The sequence below is a fragment of the Aotus nancymaae genome, unplaced genomic scaffold (assembly GCF_030222135.1).
Source record: "Aotus nancymaae isolate 86718 unplaced genomic scaffold, 86718_ANA_hifiasm-v0.15.2.pri h1tg000016l, whole genome shotgun sequence".
Taxonomy (NCBI): Eukaryota; Metazoa; Chordata; class Mammalia; order Primates; family Aotidae; genus Aotus; species Aotus nancymaae.
The window spans coordinates 2,106,533-2,130,733 of NW_026988428.1; the positions used below are offsets into that span (position 1 = coordinate 2,106,533).

Below are 24,201 nucleotides of genomic sequence, written 5' to 3' on the forward strand. Positions count from 1 at the left end.
AAAGTTTATAGTACAATCACAAAGGCAGGCTCATAAACAGTTAGTGAACAGTTGCATGAAGTAAATGTTCTAACAAATGAATAAAATGTAATAGAAACCCTGGAGGTAGAGAAGGAAATACTTCAAAAGAGCTGCCATCAAATATAGGTCTAGAAGGATGAGTCACAATGCTTCAAGGTAAAAGAGTAGAAGGTTTATCAAACCAAAGTTAGCAGCATGCACAAAAAGATGAAGGTGGAAAGTAGGCTGGCACAGAGGAAACAATATAGCAGAAAAAGACAGTGATGAGCTAAGTAGTTGGCCTATAAACCATTAGGTAACAGGTGTTTCAACAAGGGACACAGGCAGTGGTATGGAAGATAAAGTAGAAGAGGTGCAGACCAGAGGCAGGGTGCTGGGACAGTCCACCAGTGGAGGAGGAGGAAAGCATGCTCTTCAGGGCAGTGACAAGGAGGAGAAGACAAATCTATAGGGCACTAAAGAGTCATCAACAGAGCACAAAAGTCAAAATAGAGTCCCTGACGATTCCAAGGTTTATAGTCTGGAAAGACTGGTAGAAGGAGAAAAAAGGAGAGAAGGGAATACTCAAGGTCCCCAACCAAGCAGCATTATTCACCAGAATGTGATTTTATACACACGTCTATTATACTACATCAATTATGTTAAAATTTTACTGTCAGTGTATAATTAAATGTAAATCCCTTTCAATGATTTTTATTGCCTACAATATGTAATGGGGGTTGCATTTGATTAGTTATAGACAAAAAGTAATCCATAAGGGAGAAATCATTAGTCCTCAGTGTATTTAATTTGACACCAACTAAATACCAATGGGCATCCTCCAAAAGATCACAAAATATGAGACAGACATGTAGAGAGCAACTGTTATGTCCTGTTGGATATATTATTTGGACTCATTATGCATAAACACTACCAAAGTTTTATGCAGGGTTTCAACTGATTGACCTACCTTTGCAGTCTTGTCAGCAGAGGTAGATGAAAACTTGGTAGCATCATGAGAAATGTCACAAGAAAGTACTGTACCCTGGTGACAGACAAAGTCTTTTTCTACTTTTCCAGTAATAATATTCCATACCTTAAAAAAAGAAAAAAAGAACTTGGAGGTTGACACTTAAGAACATTTTACATTAAAAATCATAATCTGCTATAAGACAAATCTATAAAACAAGAGTTTTAGTACACTGACTGTTCTGACCCCTTTATTTTAAATGTCTGCTAGTATAAATGCTCATTAAAACACAGCAGATGGGCCAGGCACACTGGCTCACGCCTGTAATCCCAGCACTTTGGGAGGCTGAGGCGGGTGGATCATGAGGTCAGGAGTTCGAGACCAGCCTGACAACATGGTGAAACCCCGTCTCTACTAAAAATACAAAAATTAGCTGGGCGTGGTGGCACACACCTGTAATCCCAGCTACTCAGGAGGCTGAGGCAGGAGAATTGCCTGAATCTGGGAGGCGGAGGTTGCAGTGAGCCAAAATCGTGCCACTACACTCTAGACTGGGCAACAGAGTGAGACTTCATCTCAAAAAAAAAAAAAACCACACACACACACAGCAGATGTAGGTGACTGCAATGAACAGAAAACAAGCATGAGAAAAATTTAAAAATTTTAATGTAAGTTAAATTATTTAGCCTTCAGTGGCTTTTGGCTGTCTCAATATAATCATCGCAATATGAGAATACTTTTTTAAAAAAACAAACTTATGCTTCAAATTACCTTCACTGTTCCATCAAATGACCAAGAAAGCAGTCTTGAATTTTTCAAGAGTCTGAAGTCTTTCACTGTTTCCTGATGGGCTTGTAGAACATCATATTCCTCCAATTGCCAATTCCATACCTGAATATCAATGAAATAAGTCTGATATTATCCTCCCCTGATCCTATTTCATTGGAGGGGTGGGAAGAGTGTGCATTCTCTTGTCTAAATCTTTTACTCACATGGCATTTCAGTAAAACAGAGAAGAGACTATGGTGTCCTTATTTTACAGACAGAGAGAAGCTGGGGTTAAGCAAATTGACTAGGGGCAAAATAAAACACTTTTCCTCCTAAATAAAATTTGTTTTCTTCAGTTGCTTGGAGAACAGTTAATTATACCAGAAGATAGAAAAAAAAACACAATATGCCAGTGAGCTCACCATCTGATTAAATTTTCCTAAGAAAATTATTCCAATTACATATTCACAGATTTCTGAACCTACAGGCTGGGGAAGTCTGCAGATTCGGGTTCCACTGAAGCTGGCCTGGGAAGGTCAGCTGATTAAAGCAGCTTCAAACCAGAATATGGAGTTTCCAAGCTTCAAAATCTCAGCTATCTCCCAATGCAATCCTCAAAATGAAGGAAGTGAGAAGGCATTGTTTTTCATGTGGAGCTTCAGGAGGAGCTCCCCAGACATAAGGAAAGTGGTGGAGGGGACTGAAATAACATGAGTAGCACAAAATAAGCATAAAAACATATCTGAGACACAGAGGTACACAGAAGTTTATTTTTATGCCATGTCTACGTTAAAGAAATATCTTAATTACTAAATCAAATCAACTGTATTTAGAGCTTTGTTAATACTTGACTTCAAATTAACTTATTTAACAAATGTTTATTTAGTACCTATATACAAAGCAAAAATATGAATTAAATAAGGATCTAGCATAAAGAAATCTAAGAGTTTAGCAAAGAAAATGAGAAATACAACAAGAAACCCAAAAAAGCCTACAATAGAAGATACAATGATAGAGATAAAAGTTCTGTGAAACTCAAAAAAAGCAATTCCTTAGAAAAAATTTGGTGGCAATAGCACATTCAAAGTAGGCTTGAGGAATGGGTTGAAAGTGTGATTCAGAAACTGAGAAGTGTTCTTCAAAGGGAATAAATGCTGGAATTAAAGTATAAGAGTAGGAAAACGTGAAAAAGGACCTACTCATAATTCCATCCGACTAGAACACAGGAGATGCAGAAGAAACAGAAGAGAAAAAAGGCTGAGAAGGTAGCCAAAGGAAACAGCCCCGTGGGCCTGATGAAGCTAAAAATCTGAGGTATGGGCAAACAGGCCAGCTCCAAAAGAATAAAATGATAAAGAAAAATCAGCCACCACTACAGGTATTCACATGAGTAACATTCTGAGTCTAGCTTTTTACTGGCCAATGTTAAACAGCAGAAATATCCTTTTTTTTTTAAGAGACGGGGCTTCCTCCATGTTGGTCAGGCTAGTCTTGAACTCCCAACCTCAGGTGATCCACCCACCTCGGCCTCCTAAAGTGCTGGGATTACAGGCATGAGCCACTGCGCCTGGCCACAGCAGAAATATCTTTAATCAGACCTAGGCAAAACTGTAAAAGAAACATCTCTTATTCCCCTTTTTTTTTCACTTCTTTTTCTATCACATTTAGCAGTTGTCCTCCCCACCAACCCCTGCCTCTCAGATTTCTCCTCATCTTCTGCTTCAGAATGCTCATTCACAGAAGCAGGATATCAGAGACATAGGGTCTTGTATGCAAGCAAGAGAACTTTAGAAGATGCACTGGAAGTGAGAGTAATTCTAAAGAGAATGAATTAGGAATTTTCATATTTTAAGAACTCAATGAGATATGCTGGGGGAAGAGGAAGAAATGGAGGCTTTTCTGGCTTCCCAAATCATACCAGAGAGGAAGGGCACCACATGTGACTAAGCATAAAAGAACCTAGTCCATTTCTACTAGGAACCTCCTGGCTCTCTCCTCCCCCTTTCTGGACTTTACTGGACTAGAATATCAATGGCTATGCTGAACAGCTCCTACTAGCATACAGAAGCTGCCTATCCTAGCTCTGCTTGATGCAGTGTTCACGCCTAACTTAGTATCTTACTTCTGCCTTCTACATCAAGAACTCAGACTTCCTGAGCACATATAACAGAGAATTTGACAACCACTGAGGGCAGATTAAGAATAGCATTTACAGCTTTTGTTACAGAAGGTTTCTGACTAGGCAATGATGACAAGTGATTTTTTTCGTTGTGGTTGGACGGAAATATACTGTGCTAATTGAATAACCTTAATATCACTAAACTTCCACCAGCATTAGTCAACTGTAAAAGTTGAGTTTAGTGATGTCTCTATCATTGACTACAATTTTTGCAATGTATATATACTTGCAGAATTTTTTAGCTATATGAATAAAATTTAAATTGTAGAAATGCTAAGGAAACTTTTCATACCAGCAAGAACCAACATAGTCTTATATACTGGCTCAAGTAAGCATGGCTAATACTTGGCCTTTACTTACCTCAAGGTAAAGGATCAAAAACTACCAAGGTAGACCTCAGTTCTCACAATCCTAAGGGCTATAATCAGGTGAGTTGATTTTTCAAATTTTGGCAATAACTTCAGCTCAGCAAAGATTTACAAAACCCTTACTGTATTCTAGGCACTGGGGATACAAAGATGATTAAAACAAATCTCCATTTAATCATTTACAAAAACTTTAAAAATTGAAAACAAAACCCAACCAGTCATTTCTTGAAAATATCTATAGAGAGTTGTGTTACATTTAAAACACTGTAAATGTAAGTATTCTGAGTAGAACAGAAAAAGAGGAAGAAACACAACTACTTAACTTATATTTCTAAATATAATCTAATTCCTTTTCTAAAAATATTTCTAGAAATTATTTTTCCCTCTAGCTGAGAATACTTGAAATCATCAAGCTGGTCATAAAAATCTTATTTTTTTTTTTGATAGAAAGACTACATAGTATACATCTCAAAAGAATTTCATCAGATATAGTTTTTGGTTTTACCCATTCCAAAACATCTGGAGAGGAAGAAAGGTGACTATTACACTGAGTTTTACAGCTAGAACACCAGTGAGTTTCTGTACTGAAGCCAAATTTCATTTCAATCATACTCCTTCCTAGGACTCACACAGACATAACATTAAAAGATCTTTTTTACAAAAGAGTTTTTAACAACATAAATATTGCCACCATAAGCAATATATATATTAAAAGGAATATAATAACTTCCATTGAGCATATACATTATCTCCTTCACTTCTAAAGCCACAAAGAATAAAATCCAAATGGAGTAGAAAAAGGATAGGGCAACAAAGGAAAGAGAAAGTCCAAATAACCATGAGGGAAACAGATGGGGCAAAGAGATTTCCTAAGAACAAGGCTATATATATACTTGAGATGGGTACTTGCTCTGCTGTCCAGGCTGGTGTGCAGTAGCATGAGTAGCTGGGATTATAGGCATCCACTATCACACCTGGCTAATTAATTTTATTTGTAGAGATGGAGTCTTGCTATGTTGCCCAGGCTGGTCTCTAACTCCTGGCCTCAAGCAATCCTCCCACCTCAAGCAATCCTCCCACCTCAAGCAATCCTCCCACCTCAGACTCCCAAAGTGTTGGGATTAAAGGTGTGAGCCACTGTGCCCAGTAAGGCCATATATTTTTTTTTCTTTGAGATGGAGTCTTGCTCTGTCGCCAGGCTGGGGTGCAATGGCATGATCTTGGCTCACAGCAACCTCTACCTCCCAGGTTCAAGTAATTCCCCTGCCTCAGCCTCCCAAATAGCCAAGACTACAGGTATGTGCCACCACACCCAGCTAATTTTTTTATTTCAGTAGAGATGGGGTTTCACCATGTTGGCCAGGATGGTCTTAATCTCCTGACCTCATGATCCACCCACCTCAGCCTCCCAAAGTGCTGGGATTATAGGTGTGAGCCACCTATTGCCTGGCCCAAGGCCATATATTTAATGCCTCATGACAACAAGAGAAGGAGCTGCAGACTTGTTAAGTTAGAAACGCTGGACCTCCCCCCTACTCCAAAGAGGTTAGGAAAATTGATTTCACATAAAAAGGCCGGGCGTGGTGGCTCATGCCTGTAATCCCAGCACTTTGGGAAGCTGAGGAGAGCAGATCATTTGAGATCAGATGTTCAAGACCAGCCTGGCCAACATGGTGAAACCCTATGTCTACTAAAAACGCCAAAAAAAAAAAAAAAAAATAGCTGCCTGTGGTGGTGGGCGCCTGTAATTCCAGCTACTCGAGAGGCTGAGGCAGGAGAATCACTTGAAAACTGGGAGGTGGAGGTTTCACTGAGCCAAGATTGCACCACTGCACTCCGGCTTAGGTGAAACTCAGTCTCAAAAAAAAGAGAAGAAAAGAGTTGTTGCTGAATCCCAAAGTCATTATGAGAAAAAAGGGAAGAAGGTAGATAATAATACCCCTACAGACAATGACAGCAAACTAGAAAGAAGGATCTCTGAATTTAAGGGCATTAACATAACTGAGGGTAAAATTACAATTCTGAGAACAGAGGATCAAGGGAAGGTATACATACTAAATGTTGAGATCCAACATCTATTAAATACTTCCTGTTCTCTTCCCCATCTTAGCTCTGAGAACCTGCCAGCCAGGTTTATCCTCCAGGCAAGAGAACAGAAAATTCCTCTCTAGGAATCTGAGGAGACCAAGACAAAAGACCTGAAGATACTGACAACAAAGGTTCCCCTTCCAGATCACCTTTTATAGAAGGTCTTAGTCAACACACACACAGAGCTTTCAGCTAGTTGTTTAGTACCCATCTCTGGTAGCCAACAACCATTAATTAGAGAGCTGAGAAGACCTTCAAAATAGGAGGTCAAAACAACCAAAGAGAAAAAAGCAACTTGGAGGGAACAACAACTACACAGCAAAATAAAAATTTGGGAGGAAAAATTATATATATGTGTGTGTGTGTGTATAATTTATATGTGTGTGTGTGTGTGTGTGCAGGTGTGTGTGTGTCTCTCAGAGAGGTAAGAGGAGACATTCTATCTATAAAATAAGAACTTAATGAATTAGAAATAGAATAGTAGACATGAAAAACTCAATAAAAAGGCTGGAAGGCAAAACTGAGGAAAACTTCCAGAAAATAGAGCACATTATAGAAAGATGAAATGTGGAAAAAGAAAACTAGAGTATCAGTCCAGGAGATCTAACACTTGAATAATGGATGTTACAGAAAGAGAAAGCAAACTGGACCAAAAAGAAAAGAATCAAAGAAATAATTCAAGTAAAATTCCATGAATTGAAAAACATAGGTTTCCAAATTTAGAAGGGAGACTGAATGTCCAAAATAATGAATAAAAACAAACACCAGAGCATATCATCAGGAAATTTCAAAATTCTGGGGACAAAATGAAAATCCTAAAATTTTCCAGAGAGAAAGATTAGGAAGTAAAATGGCTTCAGACTTCTCAACATGAACTTTGGAACTTGGAAGAAAATGGAGCAATGTCTTCAAAGTTTTAGTGTAAAATAATTTCCAACTACATCCAAAGATCAAATTTTCCTAAACTGCGTTAAGGCAAAAAAAAAAAAAAAAAAAACACCACATTCACAGTACCCTTAGTACACAGTGATCATAATAACAGGAGGGATCTAAACAAAATTTCATTATAACTGGGATAACATGGATTGATGAGTGTGTGTGAACGCGTGCATGTACATATGCAGAAGGCAGGACAGGTAGGAGGAGGAAAAAAGGTATCTTCCTGTAGGGAATTCAGTAGATAATTCCTCAAATGGGAAAATCAAGAAGAGCACTATAAGCATGCCATACAGAGGCATGAAGGTAGTATCAAAAGAAACATCTAAAAGCTAAAGTGGTGCCTCTGGAGAACAAAAAATGGAAGAAAATCTATTTTTCATAATAAGCCTTGTAATACTATTTGAATTTTAAAAGAATGTGCATTGGGACTTTAATAACAATCAAGTAAATTTTAAAAGAATACATATAAGTTTAGGCCTCCATATCCACAATTCTTTATTATGTCAAGCTATTTTCTTTCCACAGAATTTCATTCCTGTAATAAACATTTTATTCTTAAAAGGAAAGAATGAAATGATTTCCTTTGGATTTTACTACCGTAAAGAAAAATAAAGAGAAATGTGACACAAAGTATACTTACCGATACAAATCCAAATACCAAGGCCGGCTAGAAAATGCAAATGAGGCTGGGCATAGTGGCTCACACCTGTAATCCCAGCACTTTGGGAGGCTGAGGTGGGAGGATCACAATGTCAAGAAATCAAGATCATCCTGGCTAACATGGTGAAACCCTGTCTCTACTAAAAAATACAAAAACTTAGCTGGGCTTGGTGACACGAGCCTATAGTCCCAGCTACTCAGAAGGCTGAGGCAGGAGAATTGCTTCAACCCAGAAGGCAGAGATTGCAGTGGGCTGATATCGCGCCACTGCACTCCCGCCTGGTGACAGAGCAAGACTCTGTCTCAAAAAAAAAAAAAAAACAGAAAATGCAAATGAACCCTTCATTTTCAAAATAACCTCCCCACAGAGGGTTCTAAGACAAACTGTCTGCCTCACCAGTAGAAAAATATGAAACACCAATGGGTTTCATCTATGCTTATGTGCATAATCTGAATGTATGCCCAAAGTAATATGTTTAAAATGTACACCAGATTTTAGGCATAATCATAGTGTTCCTTTGCTAGAATCATCATTAAACATGTTAAGAGTTCATCTTCCCTCTCACCTGAATTGCAGAATCATCAGAACTTGAAATAAGAGTCTTCTCATCAGCTGTGAACTGGATGTGCCGTACAGTTTTCTTGTGCCGAATCCTGGACTGGAAGATTCTATTGTTTACAGGTTCTAAAATCTTCAAAGCAGAAAAACACAGAAAATTAATATGAAGAAACTAAGCAACACATAGGCATTATGCCCCAAAGATATTAAACTAAAATTAGACTAGAGGGTACAGAATTTCCATCTGGTGCTTTCAGCCTAACTAAAAACAAATGAATATCACATATATATGCACACATGTATGCATACATGCAAACACACTACACCCTAAAATAAAATACTAACTGCAATCATCAGACGGCAGTAGGAACTAGTGGTCCTTCTGAGTACTCAACTACCCACTTCATCAAACAAGTGGCTATCTGGGCTCTCCCTCCAAAAAAAAAAAAAAAGACATTTAAGATGGATAAGAGAGAAGAAAGAAAATAAGTCTTGATGAGAAGATAAATTCTTCATAAAACAACATAAACAAGGAAAGATAAAAGATGATGAGGGAGACAGGTAAAGGAAAAGAGGATATGAGAAGGCTCGCCATATCATATCCTCACCATATATGACGGGTAGTGAAATGAGGATACTTAAGAGGGCCAAAGAGTAATAATACTCCAAATAAAACTAGTAACAAACTCAAAAGAAAATGACTATGTCAAAAAAGGATTTCAAATGAACTCATACCAAAAACAAAATGAGAAGAAATACTTTTCGTTGACCAAATTAAAATGTACTCAAGAAAGCCTAAGGAAAATACAGATGATGCTAAAACAGGAGATTCAAACCTAACCCACATGTCTAGAAGAAAAGCCCCTTGAAAACAAAGGGGAATCATGTTAATGGGAACCTTCATAAATGAGCAGGATGGACGACCTCACAAACCCTATGAGGCCAGGGCAGGATAGCATAATAGTTGAGCACATAGCCTCAGAGATCTGGATTTGAATCCTAGCTCTGCCACGATTTTATGAAAATCGTGGAAATAAGAGTTTAGACATCTTTAAAATAAGAATAACAATACCTAACATCCAGGATGTTATAAGAATTCAATGACAGCATCTGGCACAGTAAACAGTTAATAAATGGTAGTTGCTATTATTTGATGATACGAGGCTGCACCATATGAAATGCCATTTTATAGGTAAATATTGGTAATTTCATATGGTTCATTATGTATTATTTATATTATTTGATGACTTTGAGGGAACTAACAATGTGGATGAAGCACATACGTATGTGGTGAGTTTATTTTTAAACTATCTAACAGACTTATTTTAAGATATTTAGATGGTAAAAATGAAAAGAATGTGGTGCTGACTTGCCATCAAGGTAGAGAGAAAAGGGAAACCAAGGACTCTTTAAGAATAAATAATAATACACAACAATCTGAGAGATGAGCCTGAGAAGGAAGTCTAAGGTTCATTTGTAAACATATAATTAGCCCTCGCTTAAGAAATACATATCTATGATGTACTTTCTCAGAATAGTACATATCGTAACAAACAGTAAATAAATTTTTCACAATAAAGAAGAGAAAACAAAGCCTAAACTCTCAAACCATGACACATGGGCCATGGCAAACATCCAAGAGTATTGAGATCACTATCTAAATGCTTCCTTCTTCACTTTATATCTATGCATATGGTCTCCTCTCTGTGGGGCAATATGGACTGGAGAATATTTATGTAATTCCTTATGAAAATGAATCCAAAGTAAAATAACTGTGGCAAGTACCATTATTAATTGGTTAAAAAATAATTCCCAGATACCTGGTGAGAAAATGTGAGAGAAGGAATCAATGTTTTTGAAAAATCATTATAAAGCTAGAGAAAATGTGCTTTTGTGATGAATTTCACTTGTGATACAGTATTTTTATCCAAAATAACTTTTATTATACTATATTTTTTGCCTTACAAAGTGTTTCTATTTTTACTTATTTGGTCTTGTTAGATAAAGGATTTCAGGTGGTGAACTGAGGTATTTATGCCACCAAAAGTAGAACGGCAAGGATTAGTGGAGTAGGCAAGCACAGGCAGCCCTGCACCAATATTCCTAATGAGTCTTATCAGTACCAAAATGGAACCAACTTATACTCTAAATGGCTGGGCTTCTAAGAAGAGGAGGAAAAAAAATGCTTTTTGCATAGTCACTGAATCTTGATAGATAGTGTTTGATATATGTGGAGAACAGCAAAACAACTAGGTAGAATTAGGGACAGAAAAAGACAAAAAGTATGAGAAACAGTAACAAAGGAAATCTGAAAAATATACAGCCAATTGGGTAAGATGATTTTTAGTGTAAAAGAACAATGACTAATAGATAACAGAAAGATTTGTTTAGTATAAAAGTGTACAATAGGCTGGGCATGGTTGCTCACACCTGTAATCCCCGCATTCTGGGTGGCCAAGATGGGCAGATCACTTGAGCCCGAGAGTTTAAGGCCAGTCTGGGCAACACGGTGAAACCTCCATCTCAACAAAAAAGGAAAAATTAGCTGGGTGTGGTGGTGCATACCTGAAGTCCCAGTTACTCAGGAGGCTGTGTTGGGAGGATCGCTTGAGCCTGGGAGGCAAAGGTTGCAGTAAGCCAAGATTGTGCCACTACACTCTAGCCTGGGCAACAATGTAAGATCCTGTCTTAAAAAATAAAAAGTATAAAATCCTAACACTCTGGGAGGTTGAGGCAGGACAATCACTTAAACCCAGGAGTTTGAGACCAGCCTGGGCAAGATAGGGGACCCCATATCTATAAAAAAATAAGAAATTAGTTGGGTGTGGTGGTGTACACCTATAGTCCTAGCTACTCAGGAGGCTTAAGTGGGAGAATCACTTAACCTCCGAAAGTCAAGGCTGTCGTGAGCTGTGATTGTGTCACTGCACTCAGCCTGGGTGACAGAGCAAGAACCCATTTCAAAAAAAAATTCTTAAATAAAAAATAAAAATAAAAGTGCACAATGCCAGACATATAATTAATTTTAATTAACTAATTCTACTGTGCAGAAAGATTCTGAAGAATAGCACTGAATACCTCAATGGCTCCATTTTCGTCTCCAAATGCAATGTACTGAAGATGTGGACTTAAGCAACAGCAGCTAACTTGAGCTTCAGTCAGATAATCAACATGACCTGTTTTTCCATTAATGAGCTAATGAAAAATGAGGCAAAATCAGTTATTAGGCTGTAAGAGCAGTTTTTGTTCTTTAGAAAAAAGGCTTCAATTGAAAATAATAAAATAAAACACAGAAGATAACCAACAAGAGCTCTCAAGGGAACAACAAAGCCATATCCTAGTCTCAGCAGCTGCATTTAGCACTTCACACTTTCATTTCATTCCACTTTGGTGGTTCAAATACATTGTCATAAAATAAAATGAGCATTAAAAGGTTTTAAAAGCAGCTGCTGTACCCACCACCTGAGACACGTCTATCTGATTTGTAATCTCACAGCTAGCTCCACACCCTGTTTTCCACTTCTTCACAAAGCCCACTTTTAATAGAGCTATCATTTGTTAAAATATACTTTTCTGATATATTTCAAGGCTGTTGGTCAAACAAGACTGAGACAAATATAAAAAAACAAATCCAAATTAAAATGAGGCTTATATCCTCCAAATCACTCACAAAAAAACAGTGTAAACTAAGATTCCTTGAAGTTGGGGGAGTGAGGACACTGGAGAGGAACTTGAGCATAATTTGCATGGCTGGAATTACAGTGCTTAAACAAAGACTACCTAATTTCATAATCTGTACCAATGCTTAAATCCCATGAATTGTGATGCCTTATCATTCATCTAAAACATGTGACCTGGGAAAATATATCTAAAGTATAAATCAATTGTCAGATACCTCTCTCTAACTTAGTGTCATAACCTAAAACTCTTGAATTATTTTTTAACATGAAATAAGCAGTCATTTGTTTCTGGTACAAAGATTACAGGGTCAATCAATAACAGGTGGCTTTTCCTTAACAGTATTCTACCTAGCACATTTTGATCTATTAGATATTCAAAATGAAAACTGAACTATGAAAAGCTGAACATCTTCCTTCTCTCAAAAATTAATTTCAACAGCTCTTTTTAAGTAGTAACTAAAATAGTTATATTTACTTAAATGAAACTATTAAGTTTATCCTCTAAACTCTCCCACAACCACTGACATAGAATGATACCTTTCTAGACAGATGACTTTTTTAAGTCTCACAGTTACAACAGTCATTAAAGAAAGGTTGCACAAATTTAATAAAGGAAATACACGCATGAGAACACTAAATTTGACAAGAAAACTGGAGTGGAAATATCCCAAGTGGAAGAATCAGCTTTATAAAAAACAGTTAATGAGAAATTTACATTGAATTCCACATCCCAATTCACCACAGAAGTACTGTGTATTATGAGCTCCTAATCAACAATATTGAGAACAACAGTAAAACTTGTAAATACAAAGCAAGCCATATTCAGAGGTGTTTTACAGCTTGATTTTGACACCCACAGTAAACAAGAAGTTATCACATACCAGGTAATTTACTTTCTGAATTTGGATTCTACTTTGACCCTGTAACTAGCTCAGAGACTGTGAAGATAAAAAGGACTTTACAAACTGAGGCTCAAAGAGTTGATACTATTTATTTGACGTCACAGAACTAGATAAAGAAGTCTGAACTTGCACCTGTGTCACCTTAGTGAAAAGTCACTATTCTCTCCACTACACCAAGCTGAGCTCTACAGCTTTACAACTTATTAAGATTTGAGCTGGGCATGGCAGCTCTCACCTATAATCCCAGCATTCTCATTCTAGAAGGCTGAGGCAGGAGGAGTGCTTGAGGCCAGGAGTTTGAGAGCAGCCTGGTCAACATAGCAAGATGCCCCCATCACTACAAAAAAAAAAAAATTTTTTTTGATGACAACTTATTAAGCTCTGTCCTACCCTCTGTCCGTCTGTCTCAATTGTTTGCTTCCTCTCATACCTTCCACATTTGTGCTCTACTACTCTCGTCTTCTCTATTCTGTTCCTCTCTCTCCTCTCTAGCTCAACATCACTATCTCGTTTCATTCTCTAACACACATTCATGCTCCCTATTTTTCAATAAGCAAATCAAGAAAAATCAAGTGAAAAGATGGAATAAGATTATGGTATCACTGCCAAAACCTTTACCTAGAAGTTAATAAAGCACTTCTAAAACCCATATGGAAAAAGTTAACTCAAGCTGCATTCATGCTCTTAAAGAGCTAATGAAAGGTCCTAAACATATTATAAGAAAATAGTTCCGTCTCTATTAAAAATACAAAAAAAAAAAAAAAAAAATTGGGTTGGGCATGGTAGCTCACACCTGTAATCCAATCTCTTTGAGAGGCCAAGCTGGGTGGATCACTTGAGGTCCGGAGTTCAAGACCAGCCAGGCCAACATGGCAAAAGCCTGTCTCTACAAAAATTACAAAAATTAGCTGGGCATGGTAGCACACGCCTATAGTCCCAGCTACTTGGGAGGCTGAGGCATGAGAATCTCTTGAACCCAGGAGGCAGAGGTTGCAGTGAGCTGAGATCATGCCACTGCACTCCAGGCTGGGCAACAGAGAGAGACAGTCTCAGAAGAAAAACAAAAAGAAAGAATATAGTTTATAGGATCATTAGCCCTCACTATGAAAGGGTTTTTGTCCTTCTCAATCCTATGTCTCTGAGGATCATTGGCCCTCATATGAAAGGGTTTCTAGCCTTCTCAATCCTATGTCTCAGGGAATCTTCAGGCCAAGGAAGAATGTCTCACTAGTTCACACAAAAGCCGTGCCACTTCGGCCCTTCTTATCTGGCTGCTTGCTCTTACCACCTCTCTCAGCCACAAGTCACAGTCACATGCTGTCAGCTCCACACGCTGACACCTCCTTCAGTGACCCACACTCTGCTGTTCTATATGGGCTGACCAACATATAGGCAGCCTCTTGTATTTGATCTTCCATGAGGCATCTGCTTTCTCTTGCTGCCACTATCTACAATGCTATCACTACTTCCCGGACATCTCTATCAATGCAATGATACTTTATTTAGTCCACCAGCACAGTGGTGCCAACCTGCTCTTGAACTCCAGTGCTCCTAAAGGCATCTGCTCTTAGGGCATCTGTTTGCCACCACTCTGAGCTCCTGAATACCATTCCTCTGCCAATGGTTCTTTGGGACTCCTTTTCTCTTCAGCTAGTTGAGAAATGCCTTCCTCTCATGTATCCCATTCTTTGTTAGGAAGGAGAGGGAGAACAGGCTATAGTAGTGCTGTTTGGATCCCTAAGCAATACAGTTCTTTCAATTTTACTACACAACCCTTTCCTCCTCAAAGACCAAAATAAGCATTCAATAAATATTTACTGAACAAATGTGCGTGTAAATGAATGAGCAGGTATACTTCAATATGTGAAGCCCAGCTCTTTTCACCTCGGTTCCAATTAATCAGACTCCTTCCTCAGCTAAAGTGACTTCTGTTCTTTCAAAGACCCTGGAATCCTTCCCTTTTAAAAATGCTTCCATATGCTCAACCCCCTTGCACACTCCATGAGACATGTCTGAATCACTCTTGTAGACAACATGAGTTTATCCTCATGGTATTCTTAGACTCCATGCAAATCAAAGAATGCGATCATAGATATCAACAGAAGAGCAGTGACGTGAGGTATTATCTAAATTAATTCTAAATATAAGCATATCTGAGCCTCAGTTCAAGACCTATATATATTTATTCAATGCCTACTGGGCACCTGTTAATTATGTTTGATCCCAAATCCAAAAACAAGAAAAACTGTGAATAGAAAGTTCAACCAAAACAATTTTTCCAATTGTTTTCTAAAACATACTCACTTGCAGACGTTTTATATGGTCAACTGCAAGGACCATCACTCCATTTTCTTGAAACACAACATCTACTTCTTGCTTTAACATTATAGCAGAGTTCTTACATACTTTCTTTGTCTCCCAGAGCTAATTAAGAGATATATAAATTATCGTTCCATCTTTGAAATAACGTAAGTCTTCATCTTAAAGCAAGAGACAAACTATGTTTCACATAAAACACTTAGGATGCTAGAAATGTTTCAATATTAGATTATAATCCAACAATAAATATTTATTAACACAATCTATAGTAAGATGCATTTAGTATTAAGAGTTATGGGCTCCAGAGCCAAAATTCCTCAGTACAAACTCTAGTTCTACCTGAAGTTGTAACTTCAGACAGACTGCTTAACCCAGTGTTACTCAAAGATAAGGATCTCCTGCTGGTTCTCAAACTGTTTGATACCAATCCACAAGATAAGAAATTTGGGCCAGGTGCAGTGGCTCACAGCTGTAATCACAGCACTTTGGGAGGCCAAGGTGGGTGGATCATTGAAGTCAGGAGTTCAAGACCAGGCTGACCAACATGGCAAAACTCCATCTCTACTAAAAATACAAAAATTATCCAGCCATGGTGGTGTGCGCCTGTACCCAAGTACTCAGGAGGCTGACACAGGAGAATTGCTTGAACCCTGAAGACAGAGGTTGCAGTGAGCTGAGATCACACTACTGCACTCCAGCCTGGGCAACAGGGCAAGACTCCATCTCAAAAAAAAAAAAAAAAAGTTTGTACCAGAATGTAAATCATCTACATCACTAAACCCATTGTAACTGTGCTTAGTGATGCAGCTTATTTCATTTCAACAAGACTTTCTTGATGGAGAAAGCAGTGTGTTGATTTATATTCTGGCTCGAGCTCATTGAGACCAGCATGTTAAGTACCACTGACCTTTCTCAGCCTTTCTGTGCCTGTTTCCTCATGGCAAAAGGGACTATTGTGAGAATTAGTAAATTTATATATATATATATATATATATACACACACACACACACAGTACTTTGCATAACATCTTGAATATAGTAAGTACTAAATGAATTTTAGCCATAATTCATATATAATGGAATAATCAGATGCTATGGGGACCAGCCAGGATTCCTGGCCTTAAAAAGCTTATAATGCAAGATGTGTCAATAATCAGAGGAGCAGTGGAGTACTGGAAGTAAGGAGTAAATCATATATGTATTTAAATTCAAGTCAAAATTTGACAAGCACCACTAGAAAATGACACAGAATTAGATGGCACTAAGAGAGACAGACATTCTCCCCAAATCCAGAAGGCTTGAGGGAACTTATAGGATGGTTAGGATTTCAACAAACAAAAATAAAGGTAATTAGGGCATTCCAAATATAAGAAACCACTTAAGGAGAAGCACAGAATCAGGGAACTAGAGGGTGTTTGGGAAAATGTGAGCAGTCCAGTGTTGGTTCCCTGTAGGAATAAACTGGAAGACAGACTGGAGCAGAATGAGGCCATGCTGTGGAAAAGCTTAATGGCAGACACAGAAGTATATATTTACTTTGGTAGACAAGGGAGCCACTATCTTTTTTTGAATAAAAATGACATGACTGCATTGTACATGAAAAAAATATCTTAGAAGCTGCATGCAGAAAAGCAAGAAAGAAGACTTGTGGCAGAGACTAATACAACAAGAGAAGTAACAGGTAACAAAGATGTGAACTTGGGACGCAGGAATGGAAAGGTAGAGATAATGATAGAAAGTGGAAAGGTAGACTCTCATATAGGAATTCAAGGTAAAGGAAAGAATCAAAAATTATTCTGAGGACTCAAATGCAGTATTTTAAGTTAACAAAAATACAGTTTAATCATTGAACTTCCCACAGGATCTGGCCCACGGTAATCCTCAATGAACATGTAGTGAATGAAGGAGACTGTTACAGTCCATATAATAGCACTTTTCCAGGGTTACTATGAATATAGTAGTTTCCTATTTTGCTTACCTCAATGCTGCCCATCAATTTCTTAGTTTGTAGGAGGTTTAGCTCACCATCAGTAAATGTTCAAAATGAAAATCTCAATATTTCTCACCCTGATTGTCTGGTCATCAGAAGATGTCAAAAATGATGATCCATCAGGAGAAAACATCACACCATGAACCCAACTTAAATGTCCTCTGCAGTCAGCCACCTTTGAACATGAGTCTATATTCCACAACTACAGAATAAACACAGCATACAGGAAATCACCTACAGCATTTTTAAGATAGCAAAAATATTGAAAATAGCAAGAATGAGCCAGTTATACCATGTCAATGAATACTGCTCAAAAACACACTATCAAAACTACAAAATGTACAGGAGGCTGAGGCAGGGGAATCACTTGAACCCGGGAGGCAGAGGTTGCAGTGAGCCAAGACCGCGCCATTGCACTCCAGCCCGGAGACAGAGTAAAACTCCGTCTCAAAAAAGAAAAAATAATTACAAAATGTCTTATGCGGATGACTATTTAGTACGTCATTATTTTTTATAGCAAAATACTAGGAACCTAAATACCCATCAATAAGGAAACAACTGAATAAACTACATTAATCACATAATGGAATACCATGCAGCCATTAAAAAGAATGAGAAAAACACCTTGATGATGACAAATCTCCAGGATATATTGTTAACAGAAAAAAAAAAACAAACTGCAAAGAGTATATATTATACAGTACTATCTTTTATATGAGATAGAAAAATATGTATCAGAACATACAGAAGGATACAGATACTGATATATATGCATATAGATACCTGCTTATACACTCAAGAAATATTGGACAGTGAAGCCAAAAAGAAAATAGTTACATATTGGGTCAAAGAAGGAGGGAAAGAAAGGCAAAGGGATAGGGATGAAAGCAAGACTTCTCTGAATATAACTCATTATAAAACTTTGACTTTGGAATCATGCAAATATTTTATCACTTTAAAAAATCAATCCAAAAAATAATAGGATGAACACAAGCAGCTTCCATATTCAATTATTTTCCACTAACACTGTCATCTAACCTTCATTTCAACTGACTGTAAAACCTACAATAAATGAACACAATAATTGTAACATGTACACATTTCTCTTGTTATTCATGCTTATTACCATGTCTACCAGCAGCCTGGTATTTTGTCCTGGGTTCTGCTATAAATTACTCTAATATATTCAAGTCTAATGAAGTACCATATGTGACTGAGTTCCTCTCATTACACTTTAAATTACAGACCTACTTTATCATTTCAAAACTAGCATGGACAAAACAAGTACCTCATCATAGGCCCAGTGACTGGTTTTCATTCAGTGAGTTCTATGGTTATGAACTAATTATACGAAATTTTATCTGCCTTATCTCTAGAGTCCAAGACAGAGCTAAAGGCCAAAAAATGAAAGTGGTTCCACAACCAAAAATCTCTCTTGAGAAACTGGAAATCTCCTTTGAGAATCCTCCCCTCTCTTCCCACTTTGTTCTCCCCATCTCTCTCCGATCATTGCTTTGTCACTCAGAGCCTCCAGAACTGAGTCCCTTCATTTCAAGAAGGAAGACGCTGCTTCATTGTTTCCTAGAGATTGGTCAGGATCATAAAGGGTAAGGACTTTAGAAGTGGCATTAAAGGCTGAAAGAGGGGTTGCTACTTTACTGTTTCTAAAAATCCTAACCAACACTTCACATTTACCTTGAGGATCTATGCAAAAGGTTTAAGATCTCCTAGCAGATCTGAAACCCAATTAATCTCAGCACTTTGGGAGGCTGAGGCAGGTAGATCACTTGAGGTCAAGAGTTCAAGACCAGCCTGGCCAACATGGCGAAACCCCATCTACTAAAAATACCAAAAAAATTAGCCAGGCATGGGCCAGGTGTGGTGGCTCACACCTGTAATCCCAGCACTTTGGGTGGGCGGATCACGAGGTCAGGAGATCGAGACCATCCTGGCCAACATGGTGAAAACCCATCTCTACTAAAAATAGCTGGGCATGGTGGTAGGCACCTGTAGTCCCAGCTACTCAGGATGCTGAGGCAGGAGAATCGCTTGAACCAAGGAGTAAGAGGTTGCAGTGAGCCGAGATTGCACCACTGAACTCCATCCAGACTGGTGACAGAGCGAGACTCTGTCTCAAAAAATAAAAAAAAATTAGCCAGGCATGCTGATGGGTACCTATAATCCCAGCTACTTGGAAGGCTAAGGCAAGATAATAGCTTGAACCCAGGAGGTGGAGGTTGCAGTGAGCCAGATCATGCCACTACACTCCAGCCTAAGTGACAGAGCAAGACTCTGTCTCAAAAACAAAGCAAAACAAAACAAAACATTTCCATTCAAAGCCTCTGCCCAAGAAAACATGCCCACAGGACCCTACTTCTTCCTGCCGTTTTAGACAGGACTAGAACTTTTTTATACTCCCTGCCTCTGTGTACACGGGAAGGTTCTCAGCAGGGAAGTTCTTCAGTGTCACATGCACTGATGCACTTAGAATTAGGAGAAGCCTATGGAGGTCATGCCCTCACTCTCACCTATTCCTCCATGTTGAAGGGCTATAGCTTAGAAACTCACCCCCAATACCTTCACAGTAATGGGCAAGGCTGGCAAACTCACTAAAATTTGCTAAATAAGCACAGAACACTGAAGAAGTGCTTATAGTAATCACAGCTCCCTTGATGAAGGGCCTGTAAACCAAGTAAACTTTCCTATTTTCCAGATAAAGGCCCAAATCTATCTTCTTGGAACTGTGATCTCAAGGGGTTTCAAACTACCTGGCGGTAAAAACCAACCTAAGGAATGAAAAGCAAGAAAACTTGGAAAAACTAACCCATCTTTGGTCACAGTGATACACTTGTAATCCCAGCATTTTGGGAGGCCATGGAAGGAGTATTGCTTGAGGCCAAGAGTTCAAGACAAGCCTGGGCAACATAGTGAGACCCCCCATCTCTATTAAAAGACAAAAATAAAAAAGCACTAATCCATCCTGGAAAGAAAAAAATAATATACTATTTTATGAAAAAATTAATACAGCAATTCACTAGGTGGAATTCTTCCAGGGCCAGCTAGGTATACACTCTGAACATAAAATTTAACAAGTACAAAATTATAAACAAGTAATTTATATGAGTTATTTTATTCATTAGTGCCTGGCAATGAACACCCTATCTTATCCTACTCAATGATCTAAGAAATCTGAACTGGACTCATCTCTCACCACTTCTTTTGAGAAGAAAAGAGTCTGTGCCTATACTGTTTAAGAAATACCTAGACTGGATGAGAGATGTCATGTATCATGACCAGCAGTCATTCCATTGTTTTCCCAGTTCCTGGCACACATTAGGCATTCAGCAAATGCTTGCTGAATTCCCTATCTTTAATCACTGTTAAATTAATAAAGCTGGTTATGTGGTTTAATATCCCAAAGTTAGAGGTCATTAGGCTATAAAGAAAATACTCTATAATTTCTCAAGCAAGGTTCTTCAGCAGTTAATGGTTTAAGCTGCCCATTCTGTCATCCTTTGATCTCTGGAAACCCAGACTTCACAGAACAAATTCAACTACTCACCTCTACACAGTACTGGGACAAAGCCACCACTGCCAAATGGTTTTGCGGGGAGAAGTCACAGTACTGGATAGTGCTGTGATGGCCCACATGGATTTCTCCCAATAGGTCACTGGTATGAATGTCAAAAAGCTGTCAACATAAATAGAGATATCTATGAAGGTAAAATATTTTAAGAGATAAGATATACCAATATGCTCCCATTTCAAATATAAAAGTCCTGAAAAAAAATGACAATTACTGATAACTGGCGTAATTATTGACAGTCATAAACAAAATATGGAACAATATACATATACTTTAAAAACACTGCTGATCTTAAAATATATTTTCTGTAAAGGAAAATTCATCACAGATGAGCTCTCTAGCTATCCTAAAGAGAAATAAAAGCTTTGTGAATAAATGAATAGACTGGCCCAATTAACATACAGAGTAGTTCTCCCTAATGCTTGTTCATTCAAAAGAGAAAATGAATACTCATAAATGAAGATGATCAAAATAATATAGAACAGAAGTTTGCTCAAATGAAATTAGCTCATTCATTTCTATTTCTTGCTAGAACTACCAAATTGCTCCATTATAACTAATGATTTTCCTGTTTTTGAACCCCGAAAAGCTACTTTTGAGTAATCCAAGTTTCTTCTTTTTTTTTTTTTTTTTTGAGACAGTCTTGCTCTGTCACCCAGGCTGTAGTGCAGTGGCACAATCTCAGCTCATGGCATCCTCCGCTGCCCGGGTTCAAGTGATTCCCCTGCCTCAGTCTCCTGAGTAACTGGGATTACAGGCACGCACCACCACTCCCAGCTAATTTTTTTTGTATTTTAGTAGAGACGGTGTTTTACCATGTTGGCCAGGATGGTCTCGATCTCCTGACCTCATGATCTGCCCGCCTCAGCCTCCCAAAGTGCTGGGATTACAGGCGTGAGCCACCGCACCTGGCCAGTTTCTTCAATTTTTAAGACTTACGAATGCTGAATATACTCTTCCAAAGTTTTTGTCAAATAAGATGATTTAAATTTACTACATATATTGATACAGTATAGTGATTTAAGATCAACACATAGACCTTAGGAAGAAACAAAAAAGCTTCCAGTGGGAGCTATTAAAATGTTTAGTGAATGCATAGTCCCTACAAGCATGCACATATGGTAGGCAGCATAGCACTGGAGGCCAAAAACAAATGGTGGCAAATCAGATTTAAAATGCTTCCCAGGACAGGTCATTTCTTAAAAAATTAGTGACTGACAGCGATTGAGGAAACTTGGCAAATACAGAATAGGCAGTCGTCTCAATTATGGAATAGTAAAAGAAAAAAGACCTAACAATAGGAGTAGACTCACACAGGAATTGGAAAGAAGAGGAGGAGGAAGGAGAGACCAAAGAGCAAGCAATCAGGATCTACATGCAGTTAAGGATCACCTTTGGGTAGCTTTCTTTCAGCATGGTAAAATAGGGAGCTGCTGTACAGATTATTAAAACAAGGCATTTCATGGAATATAAAATTATTTTGCTCTCTCATTAGAATAGACCTCTTTAAATCTTTTTTAAAAACTATCTTTTGCTCAACATCATTGGTAATTGGGAAAATGCAAATCAAATCCACAAGGAGAAACCACTTCACACCTCCTTGGATGGCTATAATTTTAAAAATGAACAATAACAAATTTTATCAAGATATGGAGAAATTGGAACCCTCATACATTGCTAGTGGGAATGGAAAATGGTGCAGCTGCTGTGGAAAAATCTAGTGGTTCCTCAGAAAGCTAAAAAAAGAATTACCATATGACCCAGCAATTCCACTCCTGGGTATACATACAAGGCTCAAACAGATACTTATACAGCATTATTCACAATAGCCAAAAGATGGAAACAAATCAAGTGTCCATCAACAAATGAATGGATAAACTAAATGTGATATATACATACAATGGAATATTATTCAGTCATAAGAAGGAATATAGTTCTGATACATGCTACAACATGAACCTTGAAAACATTTCCCTCATTGAAATGATTCAGACACAAAAGGACTGATATTATATGATTCCACTTATATGAAATACCTAGATTAGGCAAATTCACAGATTACATTAGAGGTTACCAAGGTCTAACAAGAGAGGGGAAAAAGGAGCTATTACTTCATTACAAAGTTTCTGTTTAGGGTAATGAAAAAGTTTTGGAAATATATAGTGGTGATAGTTACCCAGCATTGTGAATGTAATTAATGCCATTGAAATGTACATTTAAAAATGGTTAAAATGGCAAATTTTACATTATATGCATTTTACCATAATAAAAAAGTTTTAATCTTCAACTCTTGCAAATGCAGTGGTTTCTTTTTTGTTCTTACAGATTTTAAAAACTTAAGATAAAAGGAGATATTTTTTCCTCTTAGTTTCTTGCTAAAGGGGTACAAGCCCAGAAGCAACTAACGTCCAAGGATCACAGCACTAGATCAGTAACAATCATATGTATGATCCCTCAGTGAGTTTTTATATAACCATATTCTATATTTCAATTATGCTCTTTAAAAACGTAATATCCCTTATTCAAGTCTTCTGAAATCACTACTAAACCAGAATGTAACTGAGCCATAAATCAGAAGATCTGGCTCTCCTAAACACAATGTAACTCTGAACAAATTATTTGGCTCCTCTGAACCTCATTTGCCTCATTATTATCATAGGGCTACTGTAACCCACTGCCTCTTGGATACTTATATCAAAAGAAATTATACTGAGAGCACTCTGAACATCACAAATATAAGCTACTATTAGATGTGGGAAAGAAAATAAAGGTATTTTCTTATTTACTTTTTTTCATATTTTCCTCAATTACTTTATAAAAATCTCACAATCTTGTTCAGTCATTGATGAGCATTTCTATCAGAGTCACCAAATCACAAAATTTTAGGTGTAAGAAAGCACTTTGAAAAATCTCCTAAACCAATGTAATCAAAATTGAAGGAAAAAAAGGAGTGATGTAGAAAGCATTCCATGTTTTAAATACATTTTAAATACATTTGAGGAACACTGGATTCAACAGCATAAATTGTATGATAGGACTTCCTGGGGCCCTGAACATGTTAGTTCCAAAGAACCACGACAGGTTAGGAAGACTGCCCAAAATCACACAGCTAGACTTTATTTTTATCAATAAACATTGTAAAATGCAAAAATAAACAGAAGTTTTAATTTTCTTTAAATCAGACTAAAGTTGG

General features: G+C 37.7%; 1 protein-coding gene across 2 annotated transcripts in view; it reads right to left on the reverse strand.

Moving 5' to 3' along the window:
* The window catches only part of APAF1 (apoptotic peptidase activating factor 1), an 88,840-nt gene that overhangs the window by 10,392 nt on the left and 54,247 nt on the right, over positions 1–24,201 (reverse strand). For both annotated transcript variants that reach the window (XM_021675593.2, XM_021675591.2), the window contains exons 18-24: positions 20,985–21,113; positions 17,499–17,624; positions 15,418–15,537; positions 11,610–11,726; positions 8,539–8,664; positions 1,742–1,861; positions 971–1,096 (exon numbers count right to left, since the gene is read on the reverse strand). In XM_021675593.2, the coding sequence (XP_021531268.2) occupies positions 971–1,096; positions 1,742–1,861; positions 8,539–8,664; positions 11,610–11,726; positions 15,418–15,537; positions 17,499–17,624; positions 20,985–21,113 (864 nt within the window). The remainder of the gene's footprint in view (positions 1–970; positions 1,097–1,741; positions 1,862–8,538; positions 8,665–11,609; positions 11,727–15,417; positions 15,538–17,498; positions 17,625–20,984; positions 21,114–24,201) is intronic.